Below are 21,035 nucleotides of genomic sequence, written 5' to 3'. Positions count from 1 at the left end.
GCGTATCAGTAAGTTTTCTTCAAATTGTGCGGAAAAAAAAAAAAAAATCACGGTTCCAATTATCGCAACCGCAACGCTACGGCCTTTACACCCCGCAACTGCTACCATGTCACCGCATCGTTCCGGCGACCGCAACCACTTTTCAAAACCTTGGTTATGATTGAATATGGAAATTATGACTGACATGGATCCATATGAGTAGCTATCAACATTATTATGTAAAAATTCCCCAAAATTTTGAAGCTTAAGAATATGGTTTTGCTATGTTGTACTATATTGCATAATTTGTGCACAACTATCACTAGCATTATGCTTGATGTGATGGATCCATTCCTCTGAAGGTGCACTAATGGTGATCTATTTAGTGAGAGTTTAATTCACTAATTGGGGCCATAGGGGGACATACTTTGAGAAAAGGTACAAGATTATTATAGTCTATGAAGCATGGGTATTTCAACAAAATGTCGCACTAGTACTGGATACTTACCTGGTATTGGTACTTTGTACCGTACTTCTGCATACATATCTAGATGCACTGAACACGTACCATTCATTTTCTTCTTAATTTTTATTGTACCCTAAAAGTATCTAGTATATACTCGAGCTACACCTCAACTAGAATAATGTTTTGTCCGATGTAGAGGTGAAGTTAGTTTTATTGGACTTTTTCTTTAGGCTTAGCATGATTTTGAAATTAAGTTTTGGTTTATAAGTTATTTAATATAATGACATTTCATTTTGGTTCATAAATTTTTTTTTAAACGTTAAATGTGAAACCAAAAAAACCATTTAACTAACTTTTGTATTACTCTAAATTAAAAATAAATATTTTTTTTACAAACATATCCAGCTGTACTTGTACTTTACTTTTTTTAGATTTTACTGTATCAACGTACGTGTACCTGTTCCCGTACCCGTACCCGTACCCGTACCGTACCCGTGCTTCATAGGATACAATCATCAACTCCCTGTGGGGTATTTACAGACTTGTTACATTTTGTTCTCTCTCAAGATTCTCCCATGTAGCTTTTATAAGAAAAACACCTTATATCCTTGTGTCATTACTTTCTGTAGAAATATAAGATATTTGTTTGTACATTATATGAGGAATAAAACCTAGCATTTCTAGATATTTCTACTTGCTTTTCGTAATCGTCAAGATTTATTTGCTTTCCAAAAACTTCTAATGAAGTGTATTACCATTACATCTTCCTTCATGCACTTTTTCAGTACTATTAGCATGTTAGTACTTGAAATTGTTCCCTGAGTAGTCCCTTTGGGGTGATGTTTATTATATGCTCCTTGTACTTGCAAGTTGCAACAGTTGAATTCCATTGTTGAACAAGTTGCTACCTCTCATTGGTAGTGTTACTTGATTGTAATATGAATTACGTCTTTTGCTGTTCGTTGTGTCATTGAGTATTCTTCTTAGCCATATAGGTTGACATGCTGAACCAGTTGCAGCAGCATACTCAAAGCTCCTCCTAGATCCCTGATTTTGAAATTGCCTACTAGTTTCTCAATTTTGAAGTAGAAGCATTTCTGAACTTTAGATGCCCATAAATCTGAAATCTTGTTAGTGATTTCTAATGATGTGTAGGGCTTCCAAAACATCTTCACGCATATCTGTATCGTGGTAGGACAAAACATATAGCAATCAAGCATCACTTAATAGGAGAAAGAGCAACCAATGGAGACATCGAGTTTTAAGTATTGCAAGTTTAAGGAGCAAATAGAAAACATTTCCACAAAAGTGTTACCAAGACGAAATTTTCAACTATTTTGTAGACTGCTAGGATTTTCAGAAAAGTTTGCACTTTCATCTGTAAAGTTTTATCTAAAACAACTGTTGGAAAATTTTAGATTACCTCATGTTATTCCTAGGATAATGAACAAACAGATATCTGGTACTTCTAGAGGAAAGAATCTACAGAATGACACTACAGTGTTAGTTTAAACAAACTTAGAAGGCAATTTCAATATATCTATAGGTGCCATGATTCGCTCTGAAATTACTTGGCAAAATTTAGTAGATCAGCTACCAATCAGTAGCTCTTTAACCCCAAACTTCTTGGGTTTTAATGTCTGATATTGAGTGACTGTAAAATTTTGAATTGGAAGCAACAGTTTCAAGATTATTTTCAAAAAAATTATAAGGGATGATGGTGATAAGACCTGCCATAGATACCATTTGCACCAGATCTTAATTTTGGAGGTATACTGGAACTTTTCCCTTGCCAAGTAATTTTGACTAGAAGACCCAGTCCAGTTATGTCCTTGTCTTCGTGGAATAATTCTAATGAACTGCGCTTCTTTCAGTGTTACCATGACACATCCCAGGTGACAGATGAATTAGTTGAGGCTATCCTTCTTCCAGGACTTGAGCCTGGTGCTGCTGATGTGTTTCTGGAGTTCATTTGTTATTCGGGAGGTCCTCTTCCAGAGGAATTACTGCCTCAAGTCAAGGTCATATTTTTAAACTGATCCCTACGATTACATGTTGCTGATTATATTTTGGTTTTGATGATACAAATTTGTCACTCTCCCTTTCTTCCTCTTCTTCGCAGTGCCCTGTTTTGATAGCATGGGGTGACAAGGATCCATGGGAACCCATTGAGCTTGGAAGAGCTTATGACAAATTTGATTCTGTAGAGGATTTTATTGTCCTCCCTAACGTCGGCCATTGCCCTCAGGTTCTCTCTCTCTCTCTTTCTCTCTCTCGTGCGCATGCACAAGCACACAGAGAGCATGTACAGGGATTGTGATTTGTAGTTTAATCTGGTTTACTTTCTCATATAAAATTTGCTTTGAAAGGCTATTTTTTATATCAGAATGGGACCCTTGACTTCTGGTCAGCTTGAAATGCAAACTTTGCAGTCAAAACATCATTTGGCAAAAATGGCTGATCTAAGTGATTCCTTTTAAATTTTTATGAATATTTTGGGATGATGATAACTTCCGAATTCTAACTGCATCATTGTTGATATGTACTAAGGATGAGGCACCTCATCTCGTCAACCCAATTGTTGAGTCATTTGTGGCACGACATGCAACACCTCAAGTTAGTCTGTCCACAAAAGCTACGTAATCCATTTCCAGGTTAGTTTGTTGCTGCTGCTTGGTGCACTGAGGATATCTTCAAACACTACCTTTTCTGTAGAGAGCACATGGGATTGCAACTGTTTACTTCATGAGGAATGCTGCCTATAGTTCAAGCTGAGTTCTTTCTGAACCTTAAAAAGTCTGGGAGCCACACTGAAACAGTTATGTATGAGACATGATTTGGTAATCTGTAAAAAGGGTTTATTACACCTGTTCATCTAGAGAAGATTTTTATCGATTCTTTCCTTGCTCACTTAAAATTATGTACAGAGCTTCATTTCAAAATTAAAGTAATTAACATGTATAAAAACCAATGCTTTGTTTGATTCATTGCAATAAAGTGGAATATAATGATCATTTCATTGGGAGGTTAAGGAATAGTTATTCTATTATATTCTATTTCATTCTAGTGATTCAAATATTACACAATTACCATGTGAAGATACTATATGTTTTTATTCCCATTGTTTTGTGGTAGTCAAAATTTTTTTGGGTGAGTTTGGTTTTGGGTGAGGTGGTTTTTTTTTTTGGTAAATTACATTGACCACCTTTGAGATTTGGAGAAAATACAATAGGTTCCTTGAAGGTTTTAATTCATGTAATATTTGATGAAAACTTTATTAGAATTTCGTTGTCGTATGAATAAAAAAAAATGACATTATCTACTTTTTTACATTGAAATGTACATTTTTAAGTTGTGTATTGTTGTGTCTTCATGGCATCTATATTAGTTTTGGTCTCTTTAATCTTACTAAAAAACGGTTCGCGTAATTATATCAAAATTGTGGTTTTTTTTGTATTTTTTGTGAACTTCAAGGGAGGTCATTGTAATTTATCTCTTTTTGGAACTAGTTTTGGATGAGGTTAGTTAGGATGACAGAGAAGCAAAGTGCAAGAGGGGGGAAAAAAATTACAGGTTTATTACACTTTGTCAAATTGTCTACTTAGTCATTAAATTATTGATTGAGTTTACTAAGTCCCTAAAGTATATATAAATCAAAATCTATCTAGTTCTTAAACTATTGATTTAATCAATTAAGTACCTAAGGTATTGAACTCAAACATATTTAGTTCTTGAAAAAATTATAAAAATAAAATATAAGTATATAAGCATTATAAATTAGTAACAATATCCTACTTTGTTAAAATTTTATTTTAAAAAAAATTAATTTTTATTTTATTTTTAAAAAATAAGTGTCAGTTCTTCCGTTGAATTTCTTTATATAAAGGTAAGCGTAATTATTTATAACTTTTGTCTTACTTATCATTTAATATAGCTACTTATTTATTTTTATCTAGTATTATATATTGGATTTCATTAGAAATTTTCTAATTGATTGTCTTTAAGTTTTTTCGTTAAGTTCTTTTTATAACTTAATTATTGTATTATTTCGTTTTATTATTACTTGTAATGAAGTGTTATTATTTAAATTATACTTCTTCAATATATTTAATGCTTATATCATTTTATTGGCAATGTTAAGAAATCAGGTTCTGATATTAATTTAAACACACAATGAAACTAAATATTTTTTAAAGACATAATAGAAATTTAAGCATTTTTAGAATGAAATCTTAACTATGCAGTATTTTTAACTGATTTATATACTCATGAGCGTATATTTAATTTTTGTAATTGTTTTAGGAATTAAATAGGTTTAAGTTAAATATTTTAGAGATTTAATTGATTCAATCAATAGTTCAAAAATTAAATACATTTTGATTTATATATTTAGAGATTTAGTAGACATAATTAATAATTTAGGAACTAAATAAATAATTTAACAATAGTTTAGTTTAACACAATTTTTTCTATGTTTGTATGAGAGGTGAAAAGTGGAACAGAGTTCAAGTTTTCTTTTTTTTTTTTTTTTTTTTTTTTTTTTTTTTTTTTTTTTTTTTTTCAACTTTGTCTAAAAAATTCATGTCAACCAAAAACATATATAAGAAGATAAATTTAATTCTATTTTATTATCTGTCAATTTAACTTCTCATGATATTTCTGCGCTCTAATAAAAATATACTCTTTTATGTGATTTACCTGTATAATTGCAAAAAATGAATTAGTGCAAAGGTGCTTAGCCTAGCTTACTTTTTACTTCCATTGTTGTATTGCCCATGTTGACCTTCTGATCTTAGAAAGACCTAAAAATGAATTGAGCCTCTTTGATGGTGTGTGTCTATTATTATGTTTTGGAATTGAGTAGTGTGGCTTTGTAAACAAACATTCCCTTAATATTTTACACAAATTAGAGCATGATATATGGGTGCCTCTATTTATACATCACTTTTTCTCTCAAGGTACACTGTTAATTGGTTTAATTTTTATTACAATATTAATCTTATGTAAATGACTACAAAGAACAAAGGGTTATGATATACACTTTTTGTAAAATATCATAAAGGACAATAATGAATACCACACACATCAAGTATCTCACATGTTACTTACGTATCTTCTTCTCTCTCAAGAATTCAAAAATCTCGAGACAAAAACCAAAAACCCTCATCACCCTGACCTCTACCCTGACCTCGACCCTGACCCCAATCCCGATCCTGACCTCGACCTTGACCTTGAACTTGGCCACGAGCAGGATTTGTTAATGCACGACGTCGTCTCTCTGAGACAGTGGTTGGAATATGCAAATGGTCATCTATTTCTAAAAATAAAACAGAAAACAGTGAAAGATAAACCTGTTCGAAAGTACAGAGCTAGACTATTCAATTTTGTTCGACACTCAATTTTCGAACATATTGAACTTGTTCGGCAGACTAAGTTCAAATAGTTTACTTAAGTTCGACACTAAAATGTCGAACATATTGAATTTGTTCAACAAAAACATTCCGGACAAAAGGTTAATGTTCGACAGACTAGTGTTGAACGGTTCGCAAAATCAAACTTTCATATACCATGCCACTAGTTCACAAAACCAAACATTCATATACAATACTCATGGCAATGGAAAAGCGTACATAAAACCCTCAAATCTAAGCAAAATGAGAATTCTCACCTACTGTATCTCCAACGTGGAGTTGTTTCCACCGGCATTTTTGATGAAACAGAGAATGGAGGAGAATAGGTCTTCACCACTGGCGTTGTTGATGAAATAGAGAATTGAGGGAGAGATGGAAGATCATGGGTGGGGTGTGTGAGTAAGGGTAAAGATGGAAGATGTGGGTGGGGTGTGTGAATAAGGGTGAAGATGGAAGATGTGGATGAGGTGTGTGAGTAAGAGTAAAGATGGAAGATTGTGGTGTGTATTGAGCAAATTTTATATTTTTCAAATTACTAAAGGTATGCCTTAAATAGTGGTGTGCCTTGAGATAAAAGGTGGTGTGTAAATAGAGACACCCCATGATATATATCTATCTATATAAGAAGTGAAATTCTATTTACACAACATATTTATCTCTTTATATCCTCAATTTGTGATGGTTTTTTTCCCCTAATTTTACTCATGTATGAAATTAGCTTTAAGGATAAAAGATAAAAATTAAATAGATTTGATTATCTCTTTACACCCATTACACTTCAATCCCTACATCTTTTCTTCCTTTCTCATTTCTTCTTCTCTACTATACATCTACTTTCAAAAAGTGAGAATCATAGTGTTTTGATCTTAAAAGAAAGCAATGGACGAAGAATTGGTGGTGATAGACCAACAAAAAAGTGAAATTGAGAGTTTTTTTTTCTCTGTTTTTACGTTTTTATTTCGTGTTTTAAGAGGGTTGTTTGACTTTTATTTAGTGTAGTAAAATCGAACAAAATCAAATAGCTTGAAATCACACTATCAAATAAAAAATATATATCCAGTAACCTACTGTCGAACAAAAAATATATGTCTGGTAATTCATTGCCAAACATTTTTAGTTTATTTTTCTGACGTTTTTATTTTTTTCGCTTTGAAGAATTATTCTTTTACTCATCGCAGCGAGGCAAGTAATGTATTGTTAATGGACTACAATTATAAATTCATTACAGGCAAGGTTTGTTAGATTTATTTGCTTCCTGATCATCTACTACCTCAGATAACAAGTAATTGGGTTCGCTTTCATCACCCGTGTGCTAATAGATGGAGAAAGTATATACTATCCGTATTGATCAATTCTGTATGCTTGTCAGTCTTGATGTAGTAACTATCGACATAGATGAATTGTGATAACATCTCAGTGTGATTTTCCCTAAATCGTAACTGATTTTTTGGCATTTCATTTTTGTTTTTGTTGTTTGTAGTTTGTTTGGCATGGTCTTGTTTTTATTTTCATTTGTATGTTGTTTGTTTTATTTAAATATAATTGCTTTTCATGTTCCTAAAAAAAAAAAAGATTTGAAGATATTTGTATTGACAGATGTTTTAAGAAAAGTGAATATGTAAATGTGCGGCAATAGATAGTTAGACAAATCTATTTTATCAGCAACATGGCACCGGAACAATCCAAATTGTTTGACAATGTATAACCAAACAAGTCCATCATAATTTATTTATTTTTTTAAAAATGATGTTTTATGAAAAATGAATCTATAAACGTCCAGTAACAGATGAGTAGACAAGTATAGTTTGTTCGGTAACATGATATCAGAGTAATTCAAAAAGAATATGTGTCATAAGAAAAATCAGTAAGGCTTTTGAAAAGGGTTTAATTGAGGATTAGTTTTGATATTATAAAAGGCGCAATGAAAATTTCAATTTTTTTTAATGGTATAATGAGAAAATATGTGCAAAGAGGTAAAATTATGATGTAAATAGAATTTTTCATATAAGAATTGCTCCACTAATTGCCAAAAGGGTTGTTCTTTTTTATTTCCTATTTTGTCCTTGGTTTGTTCTTTAATTATCTATTTTGCCGTTTTTTGGTTTCTTTCTTTTTTGTTTTTTCATTTATCATTTTTTCATTTTTTTGTTTTGTTTTGTTTTTTGTTTTGTTTTTGGGTGAAATTTTGAGGGTTATTTTAGAAAAATCAACTTTTACAAATGTATTATTTTTGGGTAATTTTATTTGCATACCGTACAAACTCTCAGTACAAACCCCAAATAGTGTTCGGGTATAAATATTCGAACAAAAGTCAAATATTCAAATATAAAATTATGAAAATAAAACAATTGTTTGGATATAAATAATTAAATGAAATATATATTTGAACAATTTATTTTTATTCATAACTTTAAATCCGAATATTTGACATTTGTTTAAAAATTTATATACGAACACCATTTGTGGTGTGTACTGAGAGTTTGTATGGTATGTAAATAGAATTTCTAACAATTTTTTCTTGTTTTTATAAAAGGTATTTTTTTCCCCTTGTTTTCTCCAATTGTTGGATAAAAAGGCTTCTTAGTTTTGAAAAATTGCATGAAATTCTTTGCACAATTCAAAACATATTTGATAATTTTGTATTTTTTATTTTTTTTTAATGAATAATATGCTTGACAAACCCTACAATCTGAACAATTTGATTTGTTTAATCTTCTACTTTATTCAATTCTGAGAAGAAAAATCTTATTTTAAGACAATGCTCTCAAATAATACTTTATTAATTGAAATAAAGGGCGAATGCCATTAAATTTAGTGAAATAGAATGAAATTATTAGGGACTTTTTCCAAATTAAGCCAAATTAGCAACTTAATTCCTAAACTAGGCCTAGTTTGGACAGAATTCTCAAACTAGGCTAAAGCGCTATTACAAACCACGCTTTCATTGTTTCTAGGACCCTCACGCGGAAAATTTGTGAATTAGTAAAAGCGTGGTTACAAACCACGCTTTTAAGAAAATTTCATTTATACATAAAACGTGGTTAGAAAGCATGCTTTTAAGCAAAATTTGTTTTCTTCAAAAAACGTGGTTTTAAACCACGCTTTTACTGTGCTTATAATTAAATTTTATTTTCTGAAGAAAACGTGATTCCAAATCACGCTTTCACTGTACATATTTGTTTTCTTAAGAAAACGTGATTCACAATCACGCTTTCACTGTGCATATTTGTTTTCTAACCACGCTTTTAAAATACATTAAAATGTGATCAAAATAAAACTTGAGTTCTTTGTAGCTCAAATGGTAGTGCATTTGTTTTGCCTGGTAGAGGCACAGGTTCAATCCACGACATCTCCAAACAATTGCTACTTTTCAAATTAAATTCAACTCTTTTTTTTCTTTTTTTTCCTTCCACTCACTCTATATCTTATATATTTATTATGTAATTTTTTTATCAAAAAAAAGTAAAACGTTTGTTTGGTTAACTAAATTTTTTTTCTATAAAATACAATTTTTTTCAAAATGTCAACATAATTGTTTAAAAAGTATTCAATGTGTTTGGTTTGAGTTTTTTGAATTTAGTTATTTGAAAACTGAGTTTTTTGATTTTCTTATTTTTTTGTTTTTAGTGAATATTTTAAACATGTTTTTTTATTTTTTTAGATGCACCTTAGTTAGATGTATCTAAAAAGTAAAAAATTTGTGAAAAAATATAAAGTCAAAAATTAATGAATACATAAAAATACAAAAAATGTATTTTGAAAAAAAATACATTTTAAAAATATTCACTAAAAATATTTTTTCAGTACATTTTTTGTATTTTTATATATTTATTAATTTTTTAAAATATTTTTTCACAAATTTTTTACTTTTTAGATACATTTAACTAAGGTGCATCTAAAAAAATAAAAAAAAAATTTTAAATTTTAAAAATATTCACTAAAAATAAAAAAATACAAAAATTAAAAAAATTAAAAAGTACGTTTGAAAATAATAAAAAAAACGTATAAAGTATAGAGTGAAACGAAAATATTTTCGTATTTTTGAAACCAAATACGAAAAGTACGTTTGAAAATAAGAAATATATGTTTGAAACCAAATTTTTTAGATACATCTGGAAAACAAAAATATTTTTTCAATACATTTTTTTTGTATTTTTCTGTATGTATTAATTTTTTAAAATATTTTTTTCACAAATTTTTTACTTTTTAGATACATCTAACTAAGGTGAATTTAAAAAAGTAAAAAAAAAATATTTAAAATTTTAAAAATATTCACTAAAAACAAAAAAATACAAAAAATAAAAAAACTCAATTTTCAAATAACTAAATCCAAAAAACTCAAACAAAAAACACTGAATACTTTTTAAATTATGTTGACATTTTGAAAAAAATTGTATTTTATAAAAAAAAAATTTAGTTAACCAAACAAACGTTTTACTTTTTTTTGATAAAAAAATTACATAATAAATATATAAAGTATAGAGTGAGCAGAAGGAAAAAAAGAAAAAAAAAAAAGAGTTGAATTTAATTTGAAAAGTAGCAGCCGTTTGGAGATGTCGTGGATTGAACCCGCGGAGATGTCGTGGATTGAACCCGCGCCTATGCCAGGCAAAACAAATGCACTACCATTTGAGCTACAGAGAACCCAAGTTTTATTTTGATCACATTTTAATATATTTTAAAAGTGTGGTTAGAAAACAAATATGCACAGTAAAAGCGTGATTGTGAATCACTTTTTCTTAAGAAAACAAATATGCACAGTGAAAGCGTGATTTGGAACTACGTTTTCTTCAAAAAACAAAATTTAATTTATAAGCACAGTAAAAGCGTGGTTTGAAACCACGTTTCTGAAGAAAACAAATTTTGCTTAAAAGCGTGCTTTCTACTCACGTTTTATGTATAAATGGAATTTCCTTAGAAGCGTGGTTTGTAACCACGCTTTCTTAATTAAAAGCGTGGTTTGTAACCACGCTTTTACTATTTCACAAATTTTCTGCGAGAGGGTCTTAAAAACAGTGAAAGCGTGGTTTGTAATAGCACTTTAGCTTAGTTTGGGAATTCCATCCAAACTAGGCTTAGTTTGGAAATTAAGTTGTTAATTTGACTTAATTTGGGAAAAGTCCCAAATTATTAAGGAACAAAAATGTTATTTGCTGGTGGGGGTGGTGGCTGTCTCATTCAGCATGCATGACTTCTGAACTGATGGTTCTCACACTAGTTGATTGAAGAAATCACATGGCTGATACAATGAAATTGTATTATGCTTTCGTGTATGCGTATAAGAAAGCATAATGCAAATGTCCTACATCCATCCCAGCAACCAATGTAACAGACAAAAACAACAGGGAATAGATAGCAGAACCAGCCCTTTGCCGGCCTAAAACCACAATTTTATGAGAGTTGATTGCAGTTTCAATCCTTTTATTCCAGTGCAAGGGTTTTTCATACATTCCTTACAAAGTTCAGAGACCAAGAGTGTGCAAAATAAGAATACCCTACCCATTTAAGAAGGTAGAAACTGATTTTGTTGGCTGCTAATATGACTTCTGACATATCAATAATAAAAAAAAGAAGTATGACATCTGAATTAGAAGATAACATTGAACCTAACTGTGAATGGATGCCAGACACAAGTCACTTCATAGGATCTGGGGGAGAAATATACAAACAGAACAGAGGTGTTGCATCTTATATGAAGAGAAGGCAAATGTTGATAGTCTCCTAGTGAAGGGACAGAAGCAGCACTTCCTTCTTGATGATTTTTCCATCTCATTTTATCTCAATGAGTACACTACAAGGAATAAAAAGCTTCATTACGAATTCTCACAAATTTATTTGGTAAAATATGACTACATCTAATGAACAACAGAAGGATAATAGAATGGGCCTACTATTATCATGTAGATCCATCAACCAGGTCAAAAGTTTTGTTGGACCAACAAAAAGCTGCCCTGATGACAAGCACAGAGGAATTTGACAAAATGGGAGACAAGACTTGGTTCATGGAAATCCAGTGTAAACTTCCGGAAAATAATGCCTAAACGAAAGCATATTGGACATAAATTAGTGTATGATACAGCAAAGAGATATGTCATCCCTATAGTTTCCCCTTCTTGGTTTCATCTCTTACAGATTAGTGGCAATTATAAACATAGGCAAAGCCTGGTGTAAATTAAAAATCAGTAGCAAAACAATAACAAAGGAAAAGAAATGTAACTACTGAGAAAGAGTGCACATAATATCTGTGACAGGGAAAAAAAAAAGGGGGTTTATTTTCCTATGATTTATGCAAAAGATTTGAAGGAAACTTCATGAGTAGCATATTACTTGTAGGTTTTTAGGAAGATACGAAGTGTAAAATGTTTTACATCACGAATCCCACCCTCTTTAATTCTTTGTAGCTATTGAGTGAATTGCAAGAATACATCATAGATGGACGAAATAAGATGAGAAAATGAAATAATAGGTGTCCTATCTCATGAGGAAGTCACAAACAGCAAAGAGGCACAAAGAAGCAAAGGCAGTAAAAAGTGAATCTATTGTATAGATACAGATTTCACATGACAAATAGAAGTGTTACAATATAATCAAATACAATAACAGGATAAACAAGTACAAAGAAATGACACAAGTTAAACGTTATCATTTTGAAACTGAACAATAATTGGACCCAAAGGAAAAAAAAGAAGAGATAATTCACAAAATATAATGTAAGCAATAAAAGGTATCTCCAACCTGGTCAGCACGTACTAATCCCATCTTTGCAATCATCGGTCAAGTTATAGAATGTCTCCACCTGTGTCTTTGCCCTGTAAAGAACCTCAGTGTCTACTTCAACTCTCATATATCCATCAAAATCAACAGGGCGACCACCATTCAAAAGCCTCATCTCATTGTACCACTCACTTGTATTTCCCCACAATTCCTTGTAATCATCAAGCAAATGAACGTTGTAATGAGACCTCAATTTATCAAAGTAATTATAGAATGGTTCATTGGTGGCAACATACAAATTCCTATGAGGTTGAATCATCCCTTGAAGCTTTGTAACGAGGGCATCCGGGGATGTATCATCATCTAAATGGGGCCACAGCTCCTTATTCTGTGCTTTATCTCCTCTAACTACATGAACTGCATCAAAATCCCAGTCCATATGACCACTAATGTCAGAAACTATATTCATCAGTCTCTTTGATTTCCACAGTGCGTGCCATGGTCTCTGAACGTACTTTGCAGCTTGGCCTTCACAAACTCTGTACCAATAGTTTTCTGGCTCGGGAGCATCAAATTGCCTCCAAATAATCGTGCTTTTATCTTTCCTAAGCTGCATTGGTGTGACCTTATAGCTAGCAACCTTTTTGACAGGAATTTTCTTTTTGTGCGTCTTATCCCAATTTTTCCAATCTCTATGGAATTCACCCTCCTCCACAATTGAGCCCACCTCTTTCAAATGCTCAAAATCAAAATAAAACCTAAAATCCTTTCCTTCCTCATCCTTATTACCAGCAGTATATGCTGCCGACAAGCAAATACTCAAATCCACCACAAATGTTCTATTCAAATACTGAGCCTCCCCAAGGGCACACAAGAAGCTCCAAAGGTAATGATTCATGCCTTTACAATAATCCCCTCCGCGTGAATAGTACAAATACTTCCCCTGCCTAAAGGCCATATCTGAACCCAGCACAGGGATTGTGTCATTGATCTCATCGTCATGAAATGGAGGAGCGACTTTAGCATTCTCACCACTCCTATTTGCATTATTAACTGTAGTCCTTGGCCTGCGGGCATTTGTACCCGAGTGCCAACCCTTCGCATTAAGCACCTTATAAGTACAATTTTCACGATACCCAATCCTAAACCTCCGAAAATCCCTGTACTTCCTCCAAGACTTTTCCTTTTTGTTCCTAAATCTCCACGCCACATCGCACTCATCAAGTCTCAACCCACTGACCGGTGTTTGATACTCCAGAAACACAATTGACTTCAAAGCCTTCAAATTAAACCTTTCAATGGCAATCAAAACCTGAGGATCGGAACAATTCACTGCAGAGATATCCTCACAACCTGATTTCAACATCAGATTAGTCAATTGGGCCTCGGATTTCTCAATGATCGATTCGGTAACAGCGTTAGGGTTGGCGTTGGCAGGTGGGGCGGCGGAAGTAGCAAGGTCTTCACCAGTTTTAAGGAGAGTAGTGTCGGTTTGGAAGGTGGCGTTTTCGAATTGGGTAAAAACTCTAGTGAGGGCTCTAGAAGATTCCCATGGATCGGGAGGTTGGTATGTGATGGCAATTACTGTAAATATGAGCACCGAGAATACAAAGACTGAGAAACACACATTCGTAATCAGCTTTATTAGGTTTTGCCCAATTGGATCCATTGTTGAATTCAACTCTTTCATTGATACAAACCAAACACACCTTAATTTCAATGAAATTGGATTACCCACAGATTTTTTTCAAGTGTAATTTTGGTGATCAAATGAAAAGTAGCAGCGTCTCCAAGCAAATCATGAAAAAAGATTAGGGTTTACTGACCTCTGATATGGAAAGAGCCTTAATTTACATAGAGCATTGATGGTGTTGGATGAAGAGAAGATGAGAGTTGGAGGGTGGTAAGAGGAGAAGGAGAGAAACCAGTGAACTCAGGTTAGAAAGAGAAAGCCAGGGCTTAGTGACGGACACTGTTTGTTTTTCTTTAAACCCTCGATCTCAACTTCTCGGAAGACTTTATGTTCACGTTGTCGAGCGAAAGATTATTACCATGACGATATTAAGGTTATGTTTGGCATATTTTAAATAATTTATCTTTTTATTTTTTTTTATCATATTATTTTTTTAGTTTTTTGTATATCTTTTTATAAAAAGAAAAAAAATATATTTATTTAAGTTATTCCAAACAACTCCTAAATTAGAGATGTAAAATAAAAGTATTTGTTTGTACGTAATTAGATTAATGATATTATAAACAGTATTAATATATAAAATTAATATTTTTTAATATTATAATTATTTTTTTAATACTTTTAAGTACGAAGACTTTGTTTGTCATTCTCTGAAAAAATCAAAAAATTACTATCCTATTTAAGTCGTATCATTTATTTAAGTCACATCACTTCTCTACCACAACACTTCAAACTCAACCCATATTTCATAAAAAGTCAAAAAGTACACTTATTTAGAACGTCTTAAACAACCCCTCAATTTAGAAACACTTAAAAAATATAAATTTTACTTCTAAATTATTTAAAAATTCATTAAATATAATATTTTTTTATTAAAAAAAATCATATACTTAACCTGCGGTAATAATTTTTTTTTTAAATATTTATTTCACAAATAAATTATTTGAGAAAAATAAAATTAAAATATTTTAATCCAAGGGAATTGGATTACCAATCCCAACTTTCTAATGAGTTCAGATCCTCTTCGTATACTCTCTCGTTGCTTCCCTACTTGGGACGGCACAGATGCACTCAAACAGATCCAATGGTCCAGATATTCCTATTAAAAAAAGATCAAAACAAATTGAAAATCATATTTTCCCACGCAAAGTTACACATACAGGTTATACACATTTGACATCACTCTCACTCACTCTCACCCTCACCCTCACCCTCACGATCTTCTTCTCCATCGAACCCAACCTCACCAGCAACTCACTCTCGACGGCGACCCACTCCCAACGATGGCGACCTAACCCATCGAGGTGGATTGATTCTCTCTACTTCGCAAACTAGAGCCCTCACGCTCTTCTCTTACTTACCGAACCTATTGCGCCGGCGACCTTCTCGACAGCGACCCACTCCCCAAACATAACCCATTACTTTGCCCTCATTCTCTCTGCCCTCACTTCGCGAACCAAAGTTCCCCTGCGAGCAAACCAGTCTCTGTAGCTTCAAACACCCGACGTTTAAGTCTGAGGTCAAACATCCATCGGTTAATCTTCATTGTCTTTGTAATTGATTGTTTCAGCTTCATTTGTTTGATACATGAAATCAATCATGTGATATAATTTGGAAAAAGATCGGGACCCCTACAACCCCCATTGGCCTCTGATTGGCCAGTTTTTTTTTTTCTTCTCCTCCAATCACTAACCCCCACGTGTGTGTGTAGGTGGTGGAGGTGGAGGCTTGAGGAGGTCTCAATCACTTCCGATATAATCTTTGCTTGTTGGTAATGGTTGTTGATATCCTTGGTCTTTACATACATAATTTTTGCCTGTTGGTAATGGTTCTCCCCAGTCTTGACATATATAAGTTCAAGAAATTCATGTTTGTATGTCAAGAACTTAACTGATGCACTAAAAATTTATGTTTGTATGTCAGTTTCATTATCATAGTAAACCATGAACTAACCAATATAAACACTTAAAAGATATTTCAATAACTTAACTGATGCACTGAGAATTTTGTTGGATACACATAATAATAGTTCAAAAATTAGGGGAATTTTCAAAATTTGTTTTTATATTTTGTTAGTTTGACAAATATAAACACTTAAAAGATATTTTCAATTTTTTCAAAAATTATTTCTACCATCTAAAAGATAAAATCATGTGAAAAAGATGTTGTTCATCCTGGTAAATATAATGAAGGCTTGTTGAATTAGGTTGGGCATTTGTTTGTAATTGGCTTTATGCAAAGCCATAGTTTCAGTCAGCATCCAAGTAATCTTCACTTTTTTCATGACCTCATCCCATGTTTGTTTTGACCTACCTCTTCACTTTTCTCACAATGATTAAGGATGAAATTGTTATTTTTTTATTTTTAAATTGTGTAGAAGATATAACATTTTTTTTTATAGCAGATATAATTTATATGACTTATTCTGTAGCTAACATTTGATTTATATGGTTTTCCAGTTGCATTTTGATATGGATATGGAACTTGAGAATGATTATGCCTGGAAGCCAAAAGAGGGAATGACATTTGATTCAGAACAATGTGCGTATGATTTTTATAATACATATAGAGGAAGAGTGGGATTTAGCATAAGAAAGGATTATTGTAGCAAGAACAAGTTCACTAACCAACTTATTTGTAGAATTTTGGTTTGCAACAAGAAGGGATTTCAGAAGGTTGCAAGTGAGACCTATTGACAAAAACCCTAGAGCTAAAACTAGGAGTGGTTGTGAGGCTCGATTTTATGTTAAATTAGATGCGGGTATTGGGAAATTTATTGTGACTGATTTCAAAGAAAAACACAACCATGAACTTGTATCACCTGAGTGTGCCCACATGTTACTGTCATAAAGAAAGATATCGACTACCCAAACAATTGAGTTGGATTTGGCCGCACAATCTGGTTTTCGTTTAGTCCAATCTTTCAAACTCATGGGTAGGAAAGCTGGTGGGAGGCAATGTCTTGGGTTTACAAAATTAGACCAAAAAAATTATTTAAGAACTAAAAGACAACAAAGTTTAGCATATGGAGAAGTAGGCAATGTGTTGCAATACTTTAAAAAAAAATCTTTGCAAAATCCTTCTCTTTTTTTTATGCTTTCTAGTTGGATAATGAGGAGCAAATAACGATTAGGTTTTGGGTAGATGCACAAATGATCATGGATTATGCCCCATTTGGTGATGTAGTTACATTTGATACGACTTACAAGTTAAACAAAGAATATAGACTCTTTGCATCTTTTGTGGGATTCAACCATTATAGGGAAACAGTTATATTTGATGCAGCCTTGTTGTATGATGAGACCGCCAAATTGTTTGTATGCTTGTTTCAAACTTTTTTAGAGGCCATGTCAAGAAAGGCACCAAAAAATTTGTTCATCGATCAAGATGTTGCAATGGCTAAAGCCATACCCATTGTTATGCCTGACACGAGTCACCGATTGTGTACTTAGCATTTGATGCAAAATGCATTAAAACATGTTAATTGTCTCTTACAAGATAAAGTGGTAAAGAGTGTACTAAATAAATTCATGTTTGACATTGAAAATGAAAATGAATGGAAGTTAGAGTGGGTTGAAAAGCTTGATAAATATGATGCTCATGATAACCATTGGTTGAAATTGACTTTTACGGTGAAAGAAAAATGGGGCTGGCCATATATTAGATCGACATGGGCTGCGGGAATGAGTACCACACAATTTAGTGAATCTTTTAATGTTTTTTTGAAGGATTACATTTGTTTTAAATGAATTCTTCATGCATTTTGAAAAGATACTTTATGAGAATCGATACAAGGAGTTAGAAGTAGGATATGCTTTGTGCCAAAGATTGCCAAAGGTAAAAGCGACAAGAAGAATGTTAATTCAAATGGGTAATGGGTTACAAAAAATATTTTTGAGGAATTTCAAAATGAGTACTTTCATTCCATTGAATTGGACATAAAAGTAATTGAATATGGCGAGGCTTGTACCATATACACAGTTGTTGTTGTTGCTAGGAAACATGCAAAGAAAGTCAAGATGAAGAGGGATGACTCTTTGGGTTGTAATCGTACAAAGTTTGAAAGGAAAGGAATTTTGTGTTGCCACTCTTTGAAGGTTATTAGAGACGTATTGAAGATGAAAGAGGTTCCTTCACAATACATTCTGAAGAGGTGGACCAAACAAGCAAGAGCTAAAATTGTGAGGGACATTAATCGGAAATGACATTCAAGTAGATGTCAAATTCTAACAAGCCTCATGGTGTAAGACATTGATGACTGTATTTAGAGCAATAGCATGTAGAGCTGCTGAAATTGAAGAAACCTATGATTTTTCAATTGCACAAGTCACTACATTAGGTGCAAATGTTGAAAGCAAGTTAAGTGCTCATTTTGCTGTTGAAAATGAAGTACGTAATGATGATGAAACCCAAAGCTTTGAAGTGGATTGCGAATATGACAATCATGTTGTGCAACCAAAAGGATTAAAGAAAAACGATACAACTAGTAAGGGTAAAAGGAGGGTCAAAAGTGGATTTGAAGCAGCGTTGGTAGTGAACTTAAAAAAAAAAAAAAAATCCCATACTAATAGCTTGGCTTTTTCAAAATCTATTACAGGTCCAACAGTTAGACATTCTTCATTATCTGTTGGAAGAGATGCCCATATTCGTCAACACATTCCTCCTCTTCATCCTCTTCCTCCAGCTTTTGCCATGGGTGGTAATTCAATTCTTCCTCCATTGATGTATCCCACATATCATGTGAGTGTTAGTTTAACATCGTATTTTTTGTGTGTGTATAATATGAAACTCAAACCATTATTGTCAAGCCTAATATAATATGACATTGTTGTAGGCAAACAATTTGCATAGGATGTATGTAGTGCCAAATTCAATGCCTTAGCGCTATTATGCTCAGCCTTTAACACCCTGAAGTAAATGCAATATACCATCCAAAACGATAAGTAAATAACAATATAAATAAGAGTATAATGTCCTTATATTATATGAGATTCGATTGTACAAAATGGTGACACATGCGATATACATTCATAAATAATGCATCCTAAATCTACAACATGTGTTACGAATCAATAAAAAAAGATAAAGCTAAACAGATAATCATATGCCTTAAAAGCTTACATCTTTCTAAGTTAAGGCTTGGGTACATCAAAAGTGAGTCCTGAGCTTAATATGAATAATGCCTTAAGCTTGTACAAAAGTGAATACAAAATAACAAAACTGAGCCTTCAGCTCTACAGTCCTCCTAAGCTAAGTCCTTGGTTGAGACATATCATCAGCACCTGAAAATGGTTTTTCCCAAATAGGGTGAGCCAAAGCCCAATAGAAATAATGTAACACAATATATGAATCTTGACAAAGATATAAGGGTGAAATGCATATGCAATGCCCATGTCAAAATGGTTTACATTTCTTTCTCAAAATCGTGCCATGCTTAATTTATATCACAATTCTTAAATCATGTCAACCTTTCACGAATATTTCATCCGCAGGAAATTGTCAAACGGCACCCGTGTAAACGTAGTCTATACAAGCACTACTATTGCCATTTTACTGATATTTCATCCGCGGGAATCGACACCCATGTATATGTGCGTTTTTCGGGACTTTCACTCTAGACACATAGACCAACTTAGTTTGGTAGTACACACCTCTGTTCAACTTTCACGCATTTTCTCAAAATCACATACATTTGCAATGTATTTAATGAGCAACAATATTCAACGCACATGGATGAGAAATTAGTTTCAATTCACCTAATCCTCATGCAATTTCTACAACAATCATAGCTATCTTATCGATAGCCCCAAAATAGATATTTCTAAACGGATATAAAATCTCCAATATAGATGAACTTTCCAAATTTCGAGGTGAGTGACAATACATATCAAACTCCACCATCTATATCAATATTCATCCAATTTCACATTCCTAACTTCAATTCCATTTATTTATACAAAATAAATATTTGAGACATTTAAGACAAACCCTATTTCTTCCAAAAATCCAATTTCAAGTATGAAATCAATACTTTAGCCACTACTCACCCTTATTTCCACTCCCATAACCATTTTCCATACATCCATTTGAAAACCCCCCCTTTTAAAAAAAAAAAAATTTAAACCATAATCATAGGTTTGTTCAAAATCCTCCAAAATCACAATATTGTTTATGAAAAACAAATAGCTAAATTAAAAATCATAAAAGAGTGTAGAATATCCCTACCTCGAAGCTAGAAGATCAAGGAGAGAGTGGAGAAACCTTAAGGAAGTCGAAATCCAACTCTATTCGGATGAAAACAAAGCTCTAGATGAGCTCTACCTTTTTAACAAAGAGAGTAGGGTGGAGAGATGGGTAGATCTTGGTGTATTTGTAGAGAGAGAGTGAGTCCTAGAGAGAGAAGGTCTCAACTTTAGGTTTTTGAAATGTTTAAAGAGAGAAAGAGATGAAAAAGTGATATAAAAAGTGACTTTTACGAACTGATATACGCACAGTCTGCTCGAGCATAAGAAGTGACGCTCGAGCATCCAGACACAATAAGTTGTTTCGCTTAAGCGCAGAATACACACTCCCAGTAGTTTTACAGACAGCAGATCAACACTCAAGCGCAAGAACGGCCGTTCGGGCGCAGGAAGCACCGCTCGAGCGTAGAATACACTCTCTTAAAGTTTTGCAGACCGGAAAAAGTACTAAGAATTCACAAATCCCACTCGAGCGCAAGAAGTGACGCTCGAGCGGGGGAGTAAAATTTTGGGCAGCCAAAGTTTGAAAA

At 32.7% G+C, this 21,035-nt stretch overlaps 3 protein-coding genes across 6 annotated transcripts in view; 2 read left to right on the top strand and 1 right to left on the bottom strand.

The window, feature by feature from the left end:
• Positions 1-3,476, top strand: part of LOC145814302 (uncharacterized) — a 37,400-nt gene extending 33,924 nt beyond the window's left edge. For both annotated transcript variants that reach the window (XM_082910973.1, XM_082910974.1), the window contains 3 exons: positions 2,320-2,466; positions 2,568-2,693; positions 2,996-3,476. In XM_082910973.1, coding sequence (XP_082767099.1) covers positions 2,320-2,466; positions 2,568-2,693; positions 2,996-3,088 — 366 coding nt within the window. In that variant the 3' untranslated portion in view covers positions 3,089-3,476. The remainder of the gene's footprint in view (positions 1-2,319; positions 2,467-2,567; positions 2,694-2,995) is intronic.
• A 7,711-nt stretch (positions 3,477-11,187) lies between these two features.
• Positions 11,188-14,589, bottom strand: LOC114256114 (uncharacterized). 3 transcript variants are annotated; one of them, XR_003627059.2, is made up of 3 exons: positions 12,592-14,567; positions 11,748-11,893; positions 11,188-11,647 (listed from the first exon to the last, which is right to left on the bottom strand). XR_003627059.2 is itself a non-coding variant. In XM_028195692.2 (2 exons), the coding sequence occupies exon 1, from the start codon at positions 14,258-14,260 to the stop codon at positions 12,596-12,598; it is 1,665 nt and encodes a 554-aa protein (XP_028051493.2). In that variant the 5' UTR covers positions 14,261-14,589; the 3' UTR covers positions 11,188-11,647; positions 12,592-12,595. The 3 variants fall into 3 exon arrangements, 2 of the variants coding, with proteins under 2 accessions (XP_028051493.2, XP_082766658.1); XM_028195692.2 differs by lacking the exon at positions 11,748-11,893 and having other exon boundaries at positions 12,592-14,589; XM_082910532.1 differs by lacking the exon at positions 11,188-11,647 and having other exon boundaries at positions 12,592-14,583.
• Positions 14,590-16,425: 1,836 nt separating this feature from the next.
• LOC114256084 (uncharacterized) lies at positions 16,426-18,468 on the top strand. Its single transcript, XM_082910677.1, has 5 exons — positions 16,426-16,440; positions 16,723-16,938; positions 17,368-17,576; positions 17,992-18,100; positions 18,163-18,468. Exons 1-5 carry the CDS (start codon positions 16,426-16,428, stop codon positions 18,466-18,468), a joined length of 855 nt encoding a protein of 284 aa, XP_082766803.1.
• The last annotated feature ends 2,567 nt before the right edge of the window (positions 18,469-21,035 follow it).

This window comes from Camellia sinensis, unplaced genomic scaffold (genome assembly GCF_055761805.1).
Source record: "Camellia sinensis isolate YWXY unplaced genomic scaffold, ASM5576180v1 Unanchor1, whole genome shotgun sequence".
NCBI lineage: Eukaryota > Viridiplantae > Streptophyta > Magnoliopsida > Ericales > Theaceae > Camellia > Camellia sinensis.
This window is presented reverse-complemented; position numbering and strand designations above follow the sequence as displayed.

Excerpts from the sequence above, each read along its gene's own strand:
- LOC114256114 (XM_028195692.2), bottom strand. The coding sequence starts at position 14,260 with ATGAAAGAGTTGAATTCAACAATGGATCCAATTGGGCAAAACCTAATA.
- LOC114256084 (XM_082910677.1), top strand. Across the intron at positions 16,939-17,367 it reads ACAAGAAGGGATTTCAGAAG|TTGGATAATGAGGAGCAAAT; the intron begins GTTGCAAGTGAG and ends TATGCTTTCTAG. Across the intron at positions 18,101-18,162 it reads TGTGCCAAAGATTGCCAAAG|GAATTTCAAAATGAGTACTT; the intron begins GTAAAAGCGACA and ends AATATTTTTGAG.